This window comes from Bicyclus anynana, chromosome 20, assembly GCF_947172395.1.
Source record: "Bicyclus anynana chromosome 20, ilBicAnyn1.1, whole genome shotgun sequence".
NCBI classification, from domain to species: domain Eukaryota; kingdom Metazoa; phylum Arthropoda; class Insecta; order Lepidoptera; family Nymphalidae; genus Bicyclus; species Bicyclus anynana.
In genome coordinates this window covers 12527934-12546082 of record NC_069102.1, presented here as the reverse complement: position 1 = coordinate 12546082, position 18149 = coordinate 12527934, and the positions used below count along the sequence as shown (strand labels likewise).

Sequence of the window (18149 nt, the reverse complement as noted above, 5' to 3'; positions counted from 1 at the left end):
AAGTAATAAATATCTCATATACATAATTTTAATTTCTATATTTTAATCTCAATACATAATTTTAATTACAATTTAAATGAACATTTTAAGAAATTAAATATCAAGTGTGTCAAATGGTGAAGAAAAAACATCGTGAGGAAACCTGCATACCAAAGAATTCTCTCAATTCTCTGCGTGTTTGAAGTCTGCCAATACACATCGGGCCAGCGTGATGGACTATTGGCCTAACCCCTCTCTTTCTGAGAGGAGACTCGAGCTCAGTAGTAAGCCGAATATGGGTTAATAATGACAATGTAAAATTAAAGGCAACAAACACTGCAAACGCATTTTCAAACACCGTATTTTGACCCGGATAAATATGATCTAATTAACACTCTCTAAATGTCTTTAATAAGCTGCTTCTTCAATACACATTCGCATTACAAGCACTGTAGCTAGATCTAGTCAATAATTTGACTGATTAACATAAAATGCGACTTATATTAATTAGCTAAGTTATGTAAGTTCTTCGTTTTTATTTCGTATCAGCCCTCAGAATACAGAAAACACCAGAAGCCACGTTCAGCCGTCATTATAAAACACGTCAGTCATTCAGATATGGATGATATGATTTGCTACCTCGTATGATTGGAGCTCAGAATACAGAAAACACCAGAAAGTGTGATTAATGAAGTAAGCAACTTACTCGGCACAATGAAGGCGTTCCTTTAAAAAAAAAAAAAAATTATCCTTAAAATTATTCCTTTTTGGTGTAGTTTCACGAACAAGCGATTAGTCACTTTGTGTATGTACCGTGATAAGTGACGTGCTATTCAGATACAATTTTCGGACACACATCACAAGCTTTGTGTCCACAAATGGCACCTCTTTTTTGGTGAAAATACACAATTTCAACGGTGTCATTCTTACGCGCGATCAAACTTTCTGGAGTTTTCTGTAGGTATTCGCTCCAACCATGCGAGGTAGCAAATTATATTATCCATATCTGAATGACTGACGTGTTTTATAATGACGGCTGAACGTGGCTTCTGGTGTTTTCTGTATTCTGAGGGTTGGAGTTGGGAATTTAGTAAACACACCCCATGCCTCGGAGAACACGTTAAGCACGTCATTACCATTAACATCGATAGAGGCCGTTAATGATTTAACATTATCACCCTAGCTTGCCAACCCGCGTTTGGAACAGGCTAAGCTCAATATCCCCTCTCTTATAAGAAGGAAGGACTGACCCTGTAAGCTCAATATCCTTTTTCTTATAAGGAGAAAAGCCTGACCCTGTAAGGTCAACGTCCTTTCTCTTATAAGGGGAAAGGCTTGACCTGTAAGCACTGATGCAAAATTGTACTACCAACTCTGTGACTCATTTACGATAACAAAGCCGTATTAGAAGGGAAGTTTTTCAGTTTTTGTAATAATCTTTACCTCCTCCTCCCTAGTGAGTCGCACTCCTCATGTGTGAGGGTAGTGACTTCCTTCATCACTGATCTTTGTCCTTATGATACGACTATGTCAACCATAGTTAAAAACCTTGTGCACGTCACTGATGATGATGATGGTTGGAAAACCGTTGTAAAACTCGACTTATTATAACAGTGGCGTTGTCCCCAGGTAAAGTAGACGAGAAGGCGACGCAGCTGCACGCGATAGCATCGCTGAAGGTGCTGCTAGAAGCGACCAAGCCGACGGCGGGCGGCGCCGGGGCTGCAGCCGCGAGACACTCCGCGGCGGCCGCCCAGGCCAAAGAGACGCCGCTAGACCTGCCTAACGGAGGTCTGGCGGACGTCCAGTTAGATGTTATAGAAGAAGTAAGTGATAATATTATATTTCATTAAATTTTCAAAGGTCAAGAAAGGAGCGTTGTTGTACTGGCAACCGTGTCATCTAAGTTAAAGAGACACCTCTAGACCTGCCTAAAGAAGGTCTAGCAGACGTCCAGTTAGATGTTATAGAAGAAGTAAGTGATAATATTATATTTCATAAATTTTTCATTGGTCAAGAAAGTAGCATAGTTGTAGGTGATGGTAACCGTGTGATCCAAGTTAAAGAGACATCTCTAGATTTGTCTCACGGAGGTCTGTTGGACGTGCAGTTAGATTTTTACAAGAAGTAAGTGATAGTATCACCTTTCATAAGATTTTCAAAGATCAAAATCAAGAATGTAGTATTCGTGTCTATGTGATAGCAACCATAAGAGAAATCGTGTCGGCCAAGCTAAAGAGACGCTGCTAGTCCTGCCTAATGGAGATCTAACTGAGGTCCAATTAGATGTTACAGATGAAACAAGTGATAGTACCATTTAAATTTCATAAAATTTTCAAGGATCTAAATCAATAATGAAGCATCCGTATCTATGAGATAACAACCCTAAGAGAAATCGTGTCGTCCAAGCTAAAGAGACGTCGTTAAACCTACCTCGGAGGTTTGGCAGACGTCCAGTTACATGTTATAGATGAAGTAAGTGATAGTATTTTAAGATGTTCAAAGATATAAAACAAAACCTTAACGTCGCTTGCAAGCAAACAAGGGACTGTTAAAATCGACCGTAAGCTGGTTGAAGCAAGTAATATTATCTAATTACATGACAATTTTAACCATTAAACGACCTACCTAACGGCGTTCTAGTGGACGTCCAGTTGGATTTTATAGCAGAAGTAAGTGATACTACGTAAATGAGACTCCCAACGATATAAATAGAAAGCGTCGCTAAGGATGATGCCTTTATCGACCGCACTGCCCAGAATGAGATGATATGAAATGATAAAGATCATCCAGGCTAAAGAAACGCTTCAAGACCTACCTAACGTATCAAACGAGTATGTTAAGTGTAAGAAGAATGTGATACTTGTCAGTTTATAAGATTTATGAACACCTAATTTAAAATAGGAAGTCTAACTGAAACGGTTTTACAAGCTCTAAAGGAAAATATGGAATCCTTAAGAGTATTTTATCGCGTGGAGGTATCAAATTCTAATCAACATCAAACATTCAGGTAAAAATCAAAGAAATAAGTCAAAGCAATAAAATTAAATTAAAAATGCACGGCATTAATTAAATGGTATACTTTGACATGGCTCAGAAGTTATAGGGTTGTTAGTACATACATAAAAGTATAAAAGGCAAAAACCAAATCGTGCCTCAGGCAAATGTAAATCAAATTAATTGTAAGGAAAGTACGAAAAATATAAACAAAACCATACCCAAATTTGCCAGCGGTCTAAAAGTTTAGCAATCACCCAACAAGATCCCAACAGGGGTGGCATATAATGTGACATGTTTGCTAACGCTATTTGCGAGCGAAGTTTGTAAGCCTCTTTGGTCATGTGCCAAATACAGTAATAATACTGGCAACCAGTAATCCCGACAGAGATGTGAAGACGCGTGACGTAAAACCACGGAACCAATAAAAGCAATGGAATTAGCTTCTGCCTTTTTAGTTTTGAAAACTCCGTACTCAACTCGCGTATTCTAAAGTATCACACCTACAAGTGTACAAAATTATACCAAACTAACAAACACTTAAAATAAGAAATTATTATTTATTATCATTATTATCAACCCATATGCTTCTCACTGCTGAGCTCAAGTCTCCTCTCAAAATAAGGAGGGTTAGGCCAATAGTCCACCACGCTGGCCTAATGCGGATTGGCAGACTTCACATACGCAGAGAATTAAGTAAATTCTCTGGTATGCAGGTTTCCTCACGATGTTTTTCCTTCACCGTTTGAGACACGTGATATTTAATTTCTTATAATGCACACAACTGAAAAGTTGGAGGTGCATGCCCCGGACCGGATTCGAACCTACACCCTCCGGAATCGGAGACAGAGGTGATATCCACTGGGTTATCACAACCTCTTAAAATAAGAAATATGTTATTATTAAGTGTTTTAAAAAAGAACCTAATAATGCATTTATTTCTATTAATTCGTCACAATTATTAATATCCTTAGTTTGCAACTGAATTAACTGATAGTTCTTTGCAACTATTTATTATTTTTTTATTGACACAGATATAAAGCAAAAAATTCTTTCCAAAAATTCCCATTTGTGACAGGTGAGCTTCTGTTTTTTCGAGCAAATCAAATATTAAAAAAAAATAGTGCTTTACTAGTTATCTTCATAGCAACAGTACTATGAAGTACTAACTTAAGTTTACTCAATGCTACGGTTATTTAAGTTTATTTTCATATAATACAAACACATAAGCGTACGTCTTCTTACAGAGAGTCCACGAGCTTCACCCCCCTGCTACTTCTATTGCTAAAGCGTCAGTTTACAATTTTCTATGTTCTGTGAGTAACACACTGCGTGATGCTTTTGCCAATTAGTACTAACGTAAGACCTTGCTATTTGAGACGCTAAAGGAATGCATCAAAAGATGACAAGATGTTTTTTGCCAATTAGTATGAAAGTAAGATATCTCAGAGCTGCGATTTAAAAAGAGAGTTTATGAACTAAAAATAGAAGGTAAAGTCGAAAGAATGTTTGCAGGATGGTTTTCGCTAATTAGGATAAAAGTAATCTCGAAAAGAGAATAGCAATATTGTAACCTTTTGAATATAAATGAATAGTTTAGTTTAGATATTGTCTGTGAGTCAGTATGGTTATAATCTGTGGTTAAGTCGTCTACTGGTAGGTACTCTTTGTGTCAATTGTTAAAGGAATAAAGGCAATGGCTTTATGATTACGATACTTTTAGCGGAAGGTTCAAAAGTGGATTTAAAAAATAAGAAAACCAATATCGAAGTAAGGAATTCACAATATTTGTCAGGACAACTTAATTAACAAATCAAACTGTAATCAAAATAAGACCCTCGAATTGTAGAGAATGACCTTATGTGGAGTCACGCACTTGTGAACGTTGTGTGCAGGGTTAAAGGATCGTTTGACAGTTAACAAACACTCCCCTTTTCCACTCAAGTCACTCTCTCCGCCTATCCCAAGTAACCCATAAAGAATTACATAGCAAGAAATGTGGACGGCTCGAACGCCACGAGCATACTGAAGCCGATCCTACGACGAGCGCCTTATATGGCAAGTCGTTCCTGCCAACCGATCGCTTCCCTTTCTAACTCCCTACTCTTTACGGAAACAAGTCACGCCACCCAGCGTGGGCCTGATCCAATACGAGATCGAGCGACGTCATATCCGTCTCAGACTACTATTTCCTACAACTTATTATTACAATATATACATTGTATATACTTATTATACAACTTATATACAGTATTTTGATATAATTGGCTTTTCAAACATTTTAATCGTGTCAATGAATACATAAAACAAACAAGAAAGTCCTTAAGAACAGCTCCGATTTTGATGTTTTCTTTTTTAAAAATCATGTTTTTTATGTTATTTGAAATCATAAACCTTTTGGTGTTTTATTATTATTAAAAACTCCAGGTATTTTTAGGAATATATCAAAACATTGTTCTGTGGTAAACAAAGTCACATTGGTATCATTACTCAAGCACACCCTCTGGTGACATATTTTCGACTTCGGTTAGGAATCGGCGTAACAAATGATTCGCGATTCATTCGGAGATTACAGTGGCTGCCCACGCCAGATGTCCCGGTTTATTCCCTCAGATATATCAACACGCAGGGCTGAATGTTTTTGGTCATTGATTTTACACCTCTCGTTTATTATTTTACCTGATTGTGACCTATTATTTAGTTTAATCAGATAAGATTATTATAGAATCAGAGCCCAGTGGATGTGACCTCTGCCTCCGATTCCGGAGAGTGTGGCTTCGAATCTGGCGCATGGCATGCACCTCCAACTTTTCAGTTGTGTGCAATTTAAGAAATTACATATCACGTGTCTGAAACGGTGAAGGAAAACATCGTGAGGAAACCTGCATACCACAGAATTTTCTTAATTCTCTGCGTGTGAGAAGTCTGCCAATCCGCATTGGGCCAACGTGATGGACTATTAGGCCAATAGTCCACCACGCAGGCATAATGCGGAGCTCGAGTCTCCTCTCAGAATTAGAGGAGACTCAGCAGTGAGCCAAATAAGGGTTGATAATTATGATGATGATGATTTAGATTAAGGTAAAGAAACCTTTAATTGAAATAATTCAAAAAATGCTGTAAGACAATTCTCACAGTAAGAATAATAGTTTTTGACTTTTACCCCAAATAATTAATGTCTTTTTAAGAATGTAGTGATGTTATGCTAATGATGTAATCTAATTTACACCTCTCTTTTTATTAATTTAGCCCTCATTCGCACGAAAGTTTGTTGTTGTTGTATTTGAACGCTTTTTAACGTCCGTTAAAAAATCTCTCGTGCGAATGGTGGCCAATGCCCTCGAAATATTTCCGTTGACTTTCAATGTACAATGAACCTTACTGCTGTGATCTTAAAGTTAACATTAACTTACAGATCGGAGACCTGGAGGACGACACGACGCCGCTGGACATGTCGTGGCCCTCCGGCTTCCGGAAAAGGCTGACGTACCTGTTGGTCGCTCCCATTGTCTTCCCACTCTGGATGACCCTCCCGGACACCAGAACTCCGAGAGGTAATTCTAATTCTAATTCAAAGTTCATGTATGTCAAATAGGCTTACAGTTCGTGCGCTGTAGCATGCTTCGGGTGACAGTTCGCTTCACTCCTGTAACTTGCCGCGATTCACGATAATAGTATTGTGGACGTCATACAGGCGACTGTCACGACCAAAAACTTGTAGATTAGTAAAAGATGCAGTAACGTTTCATTTGTAAGTATTTCTAGCATAATTTTATCAAATTTGTAATAAAGCGATTTATAAAAAGAATCGATTCTTTTGACGGAACAGCAAAAAATCGATCAAGTAATCGAACATTCTATATACTTATATATTCTGTGGATAGACTAAGCGATGTGTTCATTAGTCTGTGTAAACATTACGCGTGTGTGTATTGCAAGTCAGTAATATAGTTGTGTGTAGTATATGGACACAGTATATACTTAATGGTGTTAAATGTTTTCGATGTGTGAGTTTACCTCGTCCCCCTCAAAAAACGTTGGTGAATTTGGGTGCGAAACGGGTCCATTCTTTTTAATGGTCAAAGAGTCTACTTCACAAATTGCTAAGGAATACGATCTCTTTTATCTTTTATAACAATCTTCCAAGCTTCCAATACGTAAAGTTCTGTTGGTAGCGCCATTTATAAGTTATCGAGTTTATAGCGCTCTGGAGAGACGCGCGTTTGCTCTCGAGGGATGTGGCGGGATGAGCTAGAATGTTTGCGATATAAAAGAACACTATCAATGATAGTTAACAGTTAGCGGCGTACGTATTTTTTTACAGGGTGCTCGGCAGTATTTCCCATAGCTCTGTCACTGATATTTATATTGGCTCTTTAACCAAATTCCGTAAATAGGTAAATTTGGAATTCAGTATTACGTAATCTGATTTATGTTGTATAATTCAAATAATTTATATATATTTTTCACTACTCTTGCTCAAAAACACTGTCATATTACCACTCCACAGCGGGGCTAAACAAGCATTTCAGCCTCTAGGGTCTAAAGTAATTTTGTTTTTTAATTCTTGCCTGTTACGAGTACTAGCTAAGGGATAGCCTACTATAAAACGGAGGAGGTTTTATTCGAAAATAGAATCATTATAGGTAAGGCCCTGATTGTTTTGAAAAATAAATAAAAAACTTTAAATTGGAATGAAATGCAGCGTTCTTGTCTGTGGAATGCGTTTATTTTTTATTGAGTTGCGAATAGAGCGAGATTTGAAGACATGGGACATCCTTTACGGTGTAATACCTGTGTACCTTTTTCTCATGTGAAAAAAATAAAATTATAAAGCGAGAATTTAAAAACCAATTGGCGTGAATAATACACACTTGATTTTTTTCAGAAATTCATTGTAAATTTGTGACCGTAACTTACATAATTTTCAACAATAATTGTTATTGTTATCTTCTTCTAGTGAGAATGGTGATCCTAATTTGGAGAGTGATGAAATTTTCATTCTGTTACCATCAAAGTCGAGACGCATTTATTTAAATACTTACCTACGAAAAATTTAATAAGTGGAGAAAACAACAACGAATGGATTCACTTACGAAAGGAGTTTTTTAAACTATTATCTCCCACGTTTACCTCACATACTCATTATTCATCTTCACAGTAATCGGAAATTATGTTACTGGGTAAAAGCATCTCCCTTAATATCCAAAATTGTAGACTTTGTACATTTAATTTTCAATTAAAATAAATCATTGAATATTGTACTAAACTATTTTATTTTCTCGCAATCGTAGTGAAAAGCAGAGTGTAACACGTGGGGTTAAACTCATTATAAACTCGGTTTCTATTTAGGCGGCCCTCGCCTTACGTCTCGGGCCCTAAAAATACCTCGTATATAATGGGTCTTTTTAGCCCCTTGTATAACAATCTACTATTTGTCTTACATAATAAATTAATATTTTGTCTTACATAAATTATGCTGTTATATAATTTATCGTAGAGATCTAAATTAAATCTTTCTCTTTCTTTTTCTTTTCAGGGAAGAAGTATTTTCCTGTAACATTTATAGGGTCTATAGTATGGATAGCGTTCTTCTCTTACCTCATGGTGTGGTGGGCGAACTTGGTGGGGGCTGCGGCGTACGTGCCCCCCGAGGTGATGGGGCTCACGCTGCTGGCGGCGGGGACCTCGGTGCCGGACCTCATCACGTCTGTGATCGTTGCCAGAAAGGGCTTCGGAGACATGGCCGTCTCCAGTTCTGTTGGCAGCAATATTTTTGACGTCACTGTGGGGTAAGTGGATTTAATGCCAATATTTTGTTTATAACTTCATCATCATTGTCATCATATAAGCCGATGGACAGGACATAGGCCTTTTGTAGCGACTTCCAAATATCACGATACTGAGCCGCCTACATCCAGTGAATAATCCAGTGAATAATGTTTAAACTGAATTATGGAAGTATTAAAAGCTATATATTATACGAATATCTTAGCATTCCATGGATTCACAGTGCAGGTGCCGGGTCCATCGCGTGGTAGAGACAAAAACACCAAGCAAAGTCCAGGACTTGTGACTACTGGATGTAGGGTTAAGGAATTCCTTGACGATCGATCAACACTCCCTAATATAAATGAAAAAATATCTACGTAAAATTTTTGCCGCCAAAACACAACACATTAGCAAGTGACGTCATTCATAACAGCGTGATAGGCGATATCACGTCACCGCAAGCGCCAATCACAAACCGATGCCTTGTAGCGAATGACGTCGCAGTTTATGATTGGCGATTAAAATTACGAGATTATTTTCGCAAATAAAAATGTGTTTAGAGTTTCTAGGCATCTGGAATGACTAGGATCTTGGACTGTTGTATTTTGAGCTCATGAGGCCGTTGAATACAAAAAAGTAGCATAAACTCAATCCAACCTACCCTATCTATCTATACCTATCTTCTATCTATCTATACTTATAATAAAACTGGTCGAATTATATACATTTATTCGCAATTTGAGACCATTTGTAACAACAAACGTTATAGAATCTATACTTATAATACGAATTCTGTACTTTTTGTAAATTCTGTACATTGAAGATATTTTGAAAATTTTCGTTGCAGGGCATTATACAACCGATACTGAAGCTAAAAATATATTTTTTCGTTTTTTTGTCTGTCTGTCTGTTTTTTTGTTATTCGGGCATCACGCTGAAACTATTGAATGAATTCAAATGAAACTCAATATGCCATAATACGGAGAAGGTTATAGCATACTTTTTATTGCGAAAATAAAATAAGAAGGGGGTGAAATAGGGGTTGAAAGTTTGTATGGAAAGTTCTTCATTTTTAGAGTTACAGTTTAAAAATTTTTTTTTCATAAATCATAAAAAAAAATACGAAATATAATGTGATTTGAAAATTTTTAAAATTAAACCTCTTTAAGTGGTGAAATAGGGCTTGAAAGTTTACATTGATTCGCGGACGAAGTCGCGGGCGTCCGCTAGTCTATACTTCTATACTAATATTATAAAGCTGAAGAGTTTGTTTGTTTGTTTGATTAAACGCGCTAATCCCAGGGACTACTGGTCCGATTTCAAAAATTCTTTTAGTGTTAGATAGCCCATTTATCGAGGAAGGCTATAGGCTATATAATATCCCCGTATTGAACCGAACAGAACCACGCGGGTGCAACCGCGCGGCGTCAGCTAGTTTTTTTTTTATTCTTTACAAGTTAGCCCTTGACTACAATCTCACCTGATAGTAAGTGATGATGCAGTCTAAGTTGGAAGCGGGCTAACTTGTTAGGAGGAGGATAAAAATCCACACCCCTTTCAGTTTCTACACGGCATCGTACCGGAACGCTAAATCGCTTGGCGGTACGTCTTTGCCGGTAGGGTTAGAAGCCACGTTAGAAGCCTCCCACCAGCCAGACTTAGACCAATTAAGAAAATCTCAATCTGCCCAGCCGGGGATCGAACCCAGGACTGCGCATATCAGTATAAAAGTAGCAAAGAGCTCTACCCGACCTACATTAGTATCAAAGTAAAGTGTGAAGCATAGACAGCTAGAGTTTGCAGTGGATTAGTTATGTTCTGAGTATAATCCATTACTTCAACGCTGTTTGTCGCTCTTTGTAAGCCACGCTCTCAGTAATCCGAGAATTGAAACTATTATACAGCATGTAGTGCTTCAGAGTATTTGCTTTTACTCTTTGGGTTCCGTACGTCAAAAGGGACCGACTTCAAAGACGTATTTCAGTTATTTTGATTTTGACACAAAATGACTAAGCCGATTTTTATGGAAATGTAATGGGACCAATCTGGAGGTATACTCTTTCAAACAAAAAAATAAATTAAAATTGGTTAATAAATGGTAAGAAACATACCTCGGGAGTGTTATGAAGGAAGATGCCAAGGAGTGTTATGAAATATTAAGCTTTTATTTCTTTTAAGGAATTTTTAGGGTTAATTCTCTAGATTTAGGAAGTTTATGGTGTTATAAGAGTACGGAGAGACCGATTAGCAGTCGGTCCCGATTAGTGCGCTACAAACTAAATATATAACTAAAAGGTGACTGACTGACTGACTGACTGACATAGTGATCTACCAACGCACAGCCAAAACCACTGGACGGATCGGGCTGAAATTTGGCATGCAGGTAGATGTTATGACGTAGGCACCCGTTAATAAAGGATTTTGATCATTTCTACTTTGAAGGGGATAAAATAGGTAATGAAAGTTTGTATGAAGCTTTATCAATTTTACTGCGATTTGGCTGAGATTTGGAATTAAAATAGATTTCACTCTGGATTAACATATAGGCTACCTTTTATCCCGGAAAAATTCATGGTTTCCGCGGGATTTGTGAAAAACTGAATTCCACGCGGAGGAAGTCGCGGGCGCCGGCTAGTGACCTATAAGCCCGCTAGCCCACATTGAAGTGACGTGGTGGTTCTGATCCCCTATCTTCTCCTCTATCCTACAATTTACCCTCTACAATTTTACCTCTTTATAACTTGACTAGCTTACGCCGCGTGGTTTCACCCGCGTGGTTCCCATTCCCGTAAAAATACGGGGATAATATACCCTACAGCCTTCCTCGATAAATGGGCTATCTAACACTGAAACAATTTTTCAAATCGGACCAGTAGTTCCTGAGATTAGCGTGTTCAACCAAACAAACAAACAAACTCTTCAGCTTTATAACATTAGTATAGATTATATTAGATAAGTTCGTACGCGGTGCATTTATGCTACTGAGGAATTTTGCATTTTTTACAATTCGTTCGTGTAGTGCATACCCCAGTTAATCATCACGTGCGCGCCACTGAGTTATTACCCGTTACAGTGCTGGATTTCACATTTTTACGAAAATATTTTCACCGAAGACAAGATTGCACAATTATAATTTCCCATTTAAAGTGTTCGAATAAAATGGCTGCCAATTTTTGACTGCTTAATTTTTACGCAAACTCGCGCGATTTTTAAAATAGTAAGTAACATTTTTGCACATCGCTTGGCCTCGCTCCAGACGTGCGACTTTTGGTATGAATGCGACGTATCCGTTTTCGCCATGAAAGATCTCAAGAAGTATAAAAACTTTCAACTTTCTACCCTCCCTGGCTTTGCACGGGGATTTGGTTGCAGATTCTTAATTTTTAACCGACTTCCAAAAAGAAGGAGATTCTACGTTCGGCTGTATGTATGTTTTTTTATGTATGTCCAGCAATATTTCCGTCATTTGTGGACCGATTTTGGAAATTCTTTTTTTGTTTGAGTATACCCTATACTTCCAGGGTGGTTCTATTTTTTTTATATCAGGATCTGATGATGGAATCCTGGACCATTAATGGAGGGGAACTTTCGAAAATCGTAGAGACAGCTAGTACGTTTGTTAATTTATACATTGAAGGTATTTTATAGCACTACAATTTTATGAAGGTCTGGAATTGGTTTGATGATGGAGCCAGAACACAGACGATGGACCTACTCAATGATTTATTGGGTTGAATAGAATGATTGGAGGTAGTATTAACGATAAAAGTCTACTTAGTACTTGAACAATTGAGAATCCTTGAAACCTGCTAACTTCCAATGCCAGCACGGTGCAAAGAGATGAGAGTTTTTTGAATTGCATATAAAGTTTGAGTATTCTAAGAGTAAATCAATTTTGTAAAAGTTCAGGTATCTGCGATCATTACTTTCGGAGGTACAGAGATTTAAACGTCATATTTGCGGTACTGCCGCAGATCACTCAAAAACGCTCCATACTAAATGGCACGAAGAAATGACGTCATCGCTATAAGAGGTTGTTATATTTGTATGGGCGTGCGAACAAAATTATAAATATCATTGTTATTTATGAAAAATGTCTCATTGAATGTAAAGAAGCTAAAAATATATGAATTTTCATTTAATTACGACAAAAGATTTTTAATTGATTTTAAAATTTTTTAATCCTGTTTATTTTACAAATGTCCAGACAACCATTGTTTTTTTATTTAGGTACTATCGGTTCAACCAGACGGACAGACATACAAATATTTAAAAAAAATGATTGTGATTTTTTGTTATCGTGTTAATAACTATAACACAATTATTTAGAAACCACAGACAGTTCTGTGATATGATTTCCTTTTATAAAAATTTAATGATTAATGATGTATGAAAATTTCATACCAGTGTTAAAGGAAAATCCTTCAACACAGATGAAGTTGCAAGCATCCACTAGCTAGCAGCTCACCAGAATAATTCCATTTCTTCTCAGCATTCTATTAAAAATATCCGTGGAAAATGGGAATTTCGATGTTATATTGTTATATCACACCCTCAAGCCTTGGCGCGCTGCCAGCTCGGAGATGCTCCTAATACGGAAGAAAATCATTTTGTTTTCCTCTCAAATTATCCATATTCGCTTTTCCGACTTTAAAGCTTAATTGTGAAAATTTTATGACACGTTTTACATACTCATACGTGTATTCTCAGCTAGATTTTATTTAACAAACTAGCTGATGCCGCGCGGTTTCACCCGCGTGGTTCCCGTTCCTGTAATAACACGAGGATAATATATAGCCTTATAGCTTTCCTCGATAAATGGGCTATCTAACACTGAAAGAATTTTTCAAATCGGACCAGTAGTTCCTGAGATTTGCGCGTTCAATCAAACAAACAAACAAACTCTTCAGCTTTATAATATTAGTATAGATTTTAAGCGACTTTAAAAAAGGTGTTTTTCTAATCTATCTATATAATAATAATAGCCTTTTATTCAGATTATTAATTTTTACAAACTAAAAACATAAACGAAAGATTTATGAGTGTAGTAGCTGTTTCTTGGTTATTTTTTGGAAATCTGTTTGCCAATCGGCAAAGGCCTCCTCCAACCTCTTCCATTCCTGTCTATCTTCAGCCACTCTATTCCACGTCACGCCTGCTACTTGTCTGATGTCGTCGTCCCATCTTTTTTGTGGTCTACCTCTTCTTCTTTTTCCTTCTCTGGGGTACCATTGTGTCACAAATTTGCTCCATTTGTCTTTTCCTCTTATTGTGTGCCCTGCCCACCGCCATTTGAGCCTTTTGATTTTGTTTGTTATATCTATGGTTTTGGTTTTGTTTCTTATGACAGATTTTTTCACTCTGTCTGACTTTTTTATATTTAACATGCTCCTTTCCATTGCATGTTGGCAGGTCGCGAGTTTGCTTAGTGTATGTTTTGTTAACGCCCAAGTTTGGCTGCCATACATAAGGACAGGTAGTACACATGTATCAAAAAGTTTACTTTTCATGTTTATATGAAGCGTTCTATCTTTCATTATTTCCTTAAAACTCCAGTATCTCTTCCAGCCATTGGTTATTCTTCTTTCTACTTCTTTGCCTACAGAATCTTTTTGGGTCATTAGCTGTCCTAGGTATATGTATTCATCTGTGTAATCGATTTCCGTTTTCCCTGAGATTATAGTGGTTTTCTCTCCATTAGTTACTACTCTTGTTTTCTCTGGATTCAAATTCAACCCTACTTTCTCACTTTCATTTGCCAGTTCGGTAATCATTCTTGTTATGTCTTCTGATGTATTAGCAAATAACACTACATCGTCTGCAAATCTCAAATGCGTTAGTGAGGTACCGTTGATATTAATTCCTAAATTTTCCCAATGGAGACGTCTAAATATCGATTCTAGTACAGCGGAGAATAGTTTTGGAGAAAGAGGGTCACCTTGTCTGACACCTTTTTCTACTCTTATCTGTTCGCCTTTTTTTTCCAGTTGTATTTTCGCAGTACTTTGATTATATACATTTTTTATTCTTCTTCTTTGTCGCTGCGCTCTTGACAGAGCGGTCGTGGTCCTTAGGACGTATTGGAGGCAGATGTAATACGCCTCACGAGCATTCGCCACTTCTCCCTTTGTGTAGTGAGTCGCGTACATTCATGCAAGGGACCGCCTACAGCAGATTTAATCTGGTCGGTCCATCGCATGGGTGACCTTCCGCGTGGCCTAGTTCCCTCCACCTTCCCTTGCACAACAAGGCGTTCGATACAATCATTCCCTCGCCGGGAGACATGTCCAAAAAACTGAAGAATGCGACTGTGTACTAATGTCGAGAGACGTTGTTTTATGTCGAGTTCTTGGAGTATAGAGACGTTAGTGCGGAACTCAGTCCAGGAGATTCCCAGCATTCGTCTCCAACACCACATCTCCAGAGCATCTATCTTTTTTTTCTCGACTTGTCGCAAGGTCCATGTCTCTGCTGCGTATAAGAAAATGGGGAAAACAAGAGTTTTTACGAGCCGGATCTTGGTGGCTTTGGTAACCTCCTTGTTCCGCCATATTTTCTTCAGCCTGTCCATTGCGGTTCTTGTGATTGCCATACGTCGCTTAACTTCGTCTACGCAACCGCCACTGTTTGTGATTAAAGCTCCTAGATATATGTAAGACGGAACGACCTCACAATTCGCTATGTGAGTAACTTTTGGCGAGTTGTTGTTGGCCCGATCAACGATCATCATCTTGGTTTTGCTGCGATTAATTTTTAATCCAAACTCCTGGCTCACGTGCTCCATTTTGAGAAGTAGTCGTTCCATACTGCAAGCACTAGTCGCAAATAAGGTGGTATCGTCTGCGTATCGTAGATTCGATATCTTGTATCCTCCAATAGTGATGCCGTCAGTCCATTTTTTATTAAACGAATATATTTATGTTCAATTCCTTGTTGCTTTAGGGTCTCCCATATGTTTGCATGAAACAAGGAATCGAATGCTTTGCTGTAATCGACGAATGCAATGTAGTATGTACGCTGATATTCATCATACTTTTCTAAGACTTGGCGTACTACGTGTATATGGTCGATCACCGAATAGTCTTTACGAAAACCCGCCTGTTCAATGGGTTGTTGTTCGTCTAATGTTCTTTCAATTCGCTTTAATAAAATCTTAGCGAATATCTTATATATGTTGGACATAAGGCTAATAGGGCGGTAATTTGCGATTTCATGTTTGTCCCCTTTCTTATACAAAAGGATGATGTTAGACACTGTCCATTGCTGTGGAATAGTTTCGGTGATCATGATCTCATTAAACATTTCTGTAAGGATAGGTGTCATGCAGTCCTTGTTTTCTATTAGAATTTCGTTAGTAATACCATCAGGCCCTGGTGCTTTGTCCCTCCTTTGACTAATGATGGCTTTTTCTACTTCATCGTAAAGAATGTTAGGGATGTCTGAGGTCTCTGTTAGATCACTTTCGTCCTGTGAGATGTTGCATTCATATATTTTTTTGTAGTAAGATGTAGCAATCCCTAAAATATCTGCTCTGTGATGATTCCATTTTCCACATCCTCTTTTCATTTTAACGATCCAGTCCTTTGAGTTGATTAATTCTTTATAGGCTTTTTTGACACCACCTGTTTTCATTATGTACTTTTCAATAGTTTCCATTCTATTTCTTTTCCTATCCGCTCTTATACTTTCTTTAATATTTCTACTGATTTCTGCTAAACGTCTTCTTCTGTCCTTTTCAATCTATCTATACTTATAATAAATCTGTAGGTAGATCAATTCTGTACATGAAATATATTTCCAAAATAACTATCAGGGTGTGATTAGTGGTTGATAATGATGCCAAAAATGAATCAGTAAAATTTTTGTCTATCTGTCTGTATGTTCTTTATAGAAACAAAAACTATTCGACGGATTTTAACGAAACTTGGTACAATTATTCTTCATACTCCTGGGCAGGTTATAGTATAGTTTTCATCACACTGCGATCAATAGGAGCAGAGCAGTGAAGGGAAATGTTGGGAAAACGGGAGAAGTTACTCCATTTCATGAAATCTTGTATGACGGGTAGGGGTAGGGTAGTGGTAGGGTAAGGGAGGGTAGGGTAAAACGGGAGAAGATACTTCATTTTTACAGTGATACTACTGTAAGGGCTGGATTAAAGAGGTCTAAGGGCGAAGGGACAAACTGAAGTCGCGAGAGTCCTTTAGCACTGGATGGATGTAATGGATGGATGGATGTAGCACTGGATGGACTGTAAGTGCCATCCAGATCAATTCAGCCGCTAAGTCGTGATTGATGAAATAATTGATTGTCATCGTTTGTAATCATTTACGTAATACAATTTATCTATAAGCTCGCGTTTTACAAAAGCCTTGAGCTTATTAAGAGACATGCTCGTGATGGTTATCAAAATTTCCAAACCATCGAAGAGAAAGCGCCCAAATGTCTGCGAACCTTTGACTTTAAAGGCAAAGCAATAAAGCGAGACCATGAACCTACGTCTCCTTGAACTTTCCACTCTTCCACCCTTCACGATTGCTGAAACGGCTATTTTGTAACATCTATTGAAATCGGTTTGGTTTTACAAACTGTAGCGATCTTCTTTAAAGACGTGTATACTCGTATCTATATTTCTATACTCAATGATACTTTATATAGAGACAGTGCATCAAAAATGAGGCGGACAAACTATGTGCATAATTGTCTTAATTTCATTTAGTCGCTTATTCATCATCATCATATCAGCCGATGGACATCCACTGCAGGACATAGGCCTTTTGTAGGGACTTCCAAACATCACGATACTGAGCCGCCCGCACCCAGCAAATCCCTGCGACAAGCTTGATGTCGTCAGCCCTCCTGGTGGACTACCAACACTCCGCTTACTAGTGCAGGGTCGCCATTCCAGCACTATCGGACGCCAACGTCCATCGGCTCTTTGAACTATGTGCCCCGCCTATTGCCACTTCAGCTTCGCGACTCGTTGAGCTATGTCAGTGGCTTTGGTTCTTCTGCGGATCTGATCTCCTCATTTCTCGATCACGCAGAGATACTCCTAACATAGCCCACTGATTGACTCTGAGCCTTCTTATCAGGCCCATAGTTAGCGACCAAGTCTCGGAACCATATAAGTTCCGAGTCGCTTATTAAACAACGAAAATTATTTAAACACTTAAACTTAAATATTGTCTACAATGTGTTTAGGAAGTGTAAAAACTATATACACATAACTAAATTAACACAAAATTGTGCATGTGTGTGCTCAGTGGAGTCGCTTTGCGGTAATTTTGTAGGCCCGGAACATATCTATAATATAAACTAATATTCATTGTCTATACTAATATTATGAAGAGAAAAGACTTGTTTGTTTGCAAATCAAATCAAAAATCATTTATTTCAAG

At 37.8% G+C, this 18149-nt stretch overlaps 1 protein-coding gene across 1 annotated transcript in view; it reads left to right on the top strand.

Moving 5' to 3' along the window:
- LOC112047664 (sodium/potassium/calcium exchanger Nckx30C) overlaps positions 1-18149 on the top strand; it is a 98527-nt gene that overhangs the window by 65540 nt on the left and 14838 nt on the right. The window contains exons 4-6 of the mRNA XM_052887778.1: positions 1609-1805; positions 6392-6530; positions 8516-8768. Coding sequence (XP_052743738.1) covers positions 1609-1805; positions 6392-6530; positions 8516-8768 — 589 coding nt within the window. The remainder of the gene's footprint in view (positions 1-1608; positions 1806-6391; positions 6531-8515; positions 8769-18149) is intronic.